Source organism: Lactuca saligna, chromosome 5 (genome assembly GCF_052625555.1).
Source record: "Lactuca saligna cultivar CGN05327 chromosome 5, ASM5262555v1, whole genome shotgun sequence".
Taxonomy (NCBI): domain Eukaryota; kingdom Viridiplantae; phylum Streptophyta; class Magnoliopsida; order Asterales; family Asteraceae; genus Lactuca; species Lactuca saligna.
Window position 1 is genome coordinate 4,631,220 of NC_136421.1, and position 5,043 is coordinate 4,636,262.

General features: G+C 35.4%; 1 protein-coding gene across 2 annotated transcripts; it reads left to right on the forward strand.

The window, feature by feature from the left end:
- The first annotated feature begins 1,099 nt into the window (after positions 1-1,099).
- Positions 1,100-4,827, forward strand: LOC145048911 (uncharacterized). 2 transcript variants are annotated; one of them, XM_078997561.1, is made up of 8 exons: positions 1,100-1,228; positions 1,366-1,881; positions 2,052-2,412; positions 2,480-3,633; positions 3,746-3,859; positions 4,081-4,235; positions 4,323-4,404; positions 4,494-4,827. In XM_078997561.1, the coding sequence occupies exons 2-7, from the start codon at positions 1,453-1,455 to the stop codon at positions 4,369-4,371; spliced, it is 2,262 nt and encodes a 753-aa protein (XP_078853687.1). In that variant the 5' UTR covers positions 1,100-1,228; positions 1,366-1,452; the 3' UTR covers positions 4,372-4,404; positions 4,494-4,827. The 2 variants fall into 2 exon arrangements, with proteins under 2 accessions (XP_078853687.1, XP_078853688.1); XM_078997562.1 differs by having other exon boundaries at positions 2,501-3,633.
- The last annotated feature ends 216 nt before the right edge of the window (positions 4,828-5,043 follow it).

A 5,043-nucleotide genomic window follows, 5' to 3' on the forward strand; every position in this document is an offset into this window, starting at 1 on the left:
TAGTGCAATGAAATAATTAGAAAATAATAAGATCATATGTAAGCGTGCACAAAATGATCAGGAAATATGAGCATGATTTATATATTCATTAAGTTGATTATACATATAATTTAATTTTAATATATCTTTACCTAAAACTTTTTAAAACTGTTTTTCAAGTATGACAACTTTTTTCAAAGTTATGCAACGATATGTATCAAACTCATAAAGCATTAATAAGAAGTGAAATGTTTGAAGAGATTTGAAACCGATTTGAGATGAATAAACAAAAATTAACTTAATGTTTGTTTTGCGATTCATACTTTGTTATGTCCATACTTTTTGAATGACTAATCATTAAACTAAATTAATTATTTATTATGCATTTTAAAATTTGAAATTTACTTTAACTATAAATAATTAGCTTTATGTAAACTTATTATTGAACAATTATTAATTATTAATAGTTGAGATATTTTGTTAAAATATATAAAAGGCGTTGATGTGCTGAGAACATTTTTGAAAAAATGTTATTGATTATATTGTTAAAACCAATTTCATTGCAATATAAGACTCATATGGATGGTTTTAGAAATAATTTGTATACGATTATTGTAATATTGAGTCATGAATAACCAATCCTTTAGTATTTATATAAAATAATTGGAGTTATTGAAAACTAACATTTTGGTTTTATTATCAAAAGTGATTACAAATATATAATTTAATATATTAAGTTAAATTGATTTTTAATAGTGTATAATATATAAAAATATTATTTTTCTTATAAATAATTTTACATATAATCATATTTTTTTTTCAAATAATAAAAGGCAATGATTTGATTTATATAAATCGTAAAATATCCAGACATTATATTTTATAACATGTTTTGTTATATTAAAATATACAATAAATAATTATTTTATATCAAATAAAAAATGAACGTGTCATTCTAAAAAACAAATACACCATCAATTAACTTGGTTTTCGTTAATGTTATATGTTAAGGGATATAATCTTATTTTTATAAAAGAGTATAATCTTAATTAATAATTTTAATATTAAACATTAATAATGGTATTCGATAATTGGGAGTAATAAAATGGAAGAAAACCCCACCTTATATTTCTCTCTCTCTTCTCTTCTCAATCTCCCTGACTCCCCTGCTCGAAGTTTTTTTTGGCCCCCAGACTCCTCGCCCAAAGACCAAAACCCCGATTATATTCGATTACAAACCCGCCAAAAGGTATTTCATTTAATCGATCTTTTCCCGAATTTTATTTTCAAATCATAAACCCCTCTCCTTTCCGACTCCCCCCTCCCTCTAGGGTTTCTTTCGCCTTTCCCACATCTTATGGCATCTAATCTTGATCCTTTATGCAGGTTTGTGACGAAAATTTGGTGTTTTCCCGGTGTTTTTCTTCAAAAAACGGAGGAAAAACGTGTTTTATGGTGGTGGGTCAGTGATCGATGGATAATACGGTTGTTGGAGAGCCTATGGATCTATCGGAGATGAGATCTGAGACCGTAGGCGAGAAGAGACCGCTGGAGAATGGTGTTGATAGAGATTTGGGCATTAAGAAGGCTAAAGGAGGAGGTGTTGATGTTGGGCTGGCGAGTAATGTGAAGAAGGTGGCTGAGATTGTGTTGGTGCTGGCTACTATGGGGAAGATGAGGGGCGGTAGGAAGCCAACGGCGGTGGAGGTGCAGATGATGGCTGAGGCGAGGGAGAAATTAGCTGATGTTTGTAAAGAATTTGCTCCAAAAGATATTTTTCCTAGGGATGCTTTTGGGTCAGTAATTGAGGATCTTGGTCTTAATAGATTGAGGGAACAGAGGTTAGGGATTCGGCCTCCAAAGATGTCGATTGCTGAGAAATTGCAGCTTACAAAGCAAAAGGTGAGGTTCCATTCTGATATTTGCTTCTACCTTTAAGTTACAGATGTTTAATTGCTAAAATTGAGTTCCTCGAAACTTCTTTACCTGATTTTGATGTTGTTGTATAGTTGCCACATGTTGTTTTTTCTTTTTTTGCTGATATAAGCTTCTGTATTCTGCATTTCCATTAGATGGAAAAGTCTGAGGTTTTCCCATTACATTCCAATATGTATACACCTCCAAGACTGCAATCAAACATAAGCGGGGCTACTGAAAACCGTGGGGCGTCTGTAAGGATGTTTCCATCAGATAAAACAAATCACACACCTGTTTCTTCCGGAAGCTTCCAGAATCCTTCAAACGTGGTTCATGCTTCTGCATCCAACACACGAGCTTTACCTTATCAATTGCCCACAAGCGAGGTAAGACCTGGTGTCTCCAATGTCATACATATGGGAAGAGATTCTTCATTGTCAGTGCCTCGAGCTGAAAGACCACATTTTAGAATAGATGGAGGTGCAAATGGTTCTTATAATACATCACAGTCCCAAGGTAACATCTTTTACTCTTTTCAGTTTCTTGATTCATAAATTATTCATAGCATGCATCCTAAATGCAGTGATTGGAGATCACATGACAGGGAAAACTCCATCATGGTCTATGCAGCCTCAAGCTGCTTCTTTTGCTAAAGCTGGATCTGATAAAGTAAAGGCAGATGGCTCATCTAGTCATGTAATTACATCTAAACCATTCATCACTCAAGGAACACCTACTCCTATGAACACGAATCATGTCCCACATCGTATGAACTTCATTCAACCTCCTTCTGCCACTGACACACACAGTGAAGTTAGTAAAATTGTTCAAAAGTTACTACACCCGCATCTGCCAGATCATCCCACATGGACACCTCCTTCAAGGGATTACATGACCAAGGCTTTGACTTGTCAAATGTGCAAGGGGACAATCAATGATGTGGATACTGTACTTGTATGTGATGCTTGTGAAAGAGGGTATCACTTGAGGTGTCTACATTGTAATCCAAAATCCATCCCTAGAGGTGAGTGGCAGGAGTGGCATTGTGCAAAGTGTTTGACCATAAGCAATGGAAAACCTCTTCCCCCTAAATATGGTCGTGTTATGAGAAACATAAGCACACCAAAGTTATCTTCAAATACTCTAACAGATCAGCCATCTTTAGATAAGAAATCAAATGGGATCTCTGATGTTTCACAAACTGCTTCTGGTGAAACCAACAGTAAACTGACAGATGTAGAAAACGAGAAACATGAAAGTGGAAATGACAAGTCTTGTTTGGTTGAAAGATCAAATGAAGAGAAGTTTGCAATGCTGTCAGCACCACAGCCTTCTGCTAATCTGGAAGCAGTTACCAGTTTTGAAAATCATCAAGGTGATAACCATACACAGACAGATGCTCTTGCACAGCAGTCTCAAAACAGTAGTAATGTCCAAGAAGTTTCACATAGTGGACAACAAAGCTTAGAAGCTGGTGTTAATGGTTCAGTTAAGGAGGGTGAAGAAGGTGATCCTGTTAAAAAAAGTGAAACTCATGATGTTGTGGTTGGTGAAAATGAGGACCCTTTATTGAGTAGCATAGCCATGAATGAAGTTGAATGGGTTGGGGATGTGGTAAAAGAAATCGATGGAAAAACGTATTACCAGTCTTGTTGCATCAATGGAACTTCATATGCATTAAAGGATTATGCACTTTTCAGCTCCCCTGGCAATAAATATCTGCCTAATAAACTACAAGTAAGTAGATAGAGTCTGTAGTCTGTACTAAAAAAAAAGGAAAAGAGAATTGGGTAAATTAAATATAATATGTGATATTTATTTATATATATAAGTTTGTTGTTTGTTGTAGGAAATGTGGGAAGATGAAAAGACGAAAAAGAAGTGTGTTACTGTGGCTCGGTGTTTTTTTCCTGATGATTTGCCTGAGGGTGTTGGTCGCCCATGTGCACCAGAAACCAATGAGGTAACATAATTCTTTTTTGACTTAATTTGGACAGAATGACTTAACTGGCCAAATTCATAGCCTTGGTTTTTGCAATGCAAGGGTAAAATGACATCATTAGTTCATTATTACCCATGCATGAGCATGAGCATGAGTTAATTAATTATTGGAGGAATTTGGTTATGAAAAAAGGGGTTATAAATGATGTGAGTGAGTTGTAATGTTGTATTATGTTGGTTTAGGTATATGAATCGAATCATGAAAGCACACTATTGGCTGGGTTGATTCATGGGCCATGTGAGGTTCTTCCTCCAAGCAAGTTCTCTGAAGAAAACGCTGTTAGAACTCGTTTGAGGGCAAGAGGCAGTGATAGACGAAAACCTCTTTTTCTTTGCAAGTGAGTCCATCAGTCTCCGTTTTTCAGTTGCTTTCTTTTATAAGTTACTATCATATGACATATCCTTGTGTGTGTGTGTTTGTGCAGATGGTTTTATGATGAAATAAAACGGCTATTTCGAGATGTTACATGCTGATCTGATGTAGTATTGTACTATTGTGGTGTGGGGGTAAGACTTGAGATTATTAGATGACTTATTTGAGAAGGAGGCTTGCTTAAACTTAGAGTGTGTGTGTGTGTGTGTTTCTGGTAACACAGGTGATGCTGTCTGGTTGTTAGAGGGTTACTGACCAAATCTGTACAACAAAGTAACAGTGGCTGGCTGTGATTCTTATTGACAGGAACACATTTTAAAACCAAAACAAAAAAAGTTGTTAACAGGGCACAGGCAGCATCCATCTCCCACTCCTTGTATGGCCCGGCCCCAAAAGTCCGAGGGAGGGAGGGAGGGGTGGTGTGGTTAGAAATTTAGCTAGCTAGAACGTCTTTTGTTTGATGATGTCATGTCATTGTTTTCAACCAACATATAATTCTTATTTACTGTGACTCATAGCATGTTTTTTGCATAATGTTTGAGCTTTTATTAGATTCAGTTAACGAGTCGAGATTGGCCTTATAATTTCACTTGAGCCTTATGTATTCATTAGAGTCGCTTACATTTTTGGTCCTAGCTTGTTTTTAATTTTTGTCCCAAAAAGTTATAACATAAACTTGGATGTTATTTGAGGTTTTTGTAATGTTTCAAGTATAATAACTATCTTTTTATCACTAAAACTAGCGGAAAAACCCGAGCTTCATTGTGGGTATT

What these genes read in the sequence shown, in the direction of transcription:
- LOC145048911 (XM_078997561.1), top strand. Translation starts at nt 1,453, where the DNA reads ATGGATAATACGGTTGTTGGAGAGCCTATGGATCTATCGGAGATGAGA. An exon ending in TGCAGCTTACAAAGCAAAAG is followed by an intron (nt 1,882 to 2,051) that starts GTGAGGTTCCAT and finishes CATTTCCATTAG; the next exon opens with ATGGAAAAGTCTGAGGTTTT. An exon ending in AAACCTCTTTTTCTTTGCAA is followed by an intron (nt 4,236 to 4,322) that starts GTGAGTCCATCA and finishes GTGTTTGTGCAG; the next exon opens with ATGGTTTTATGATGAAATAA.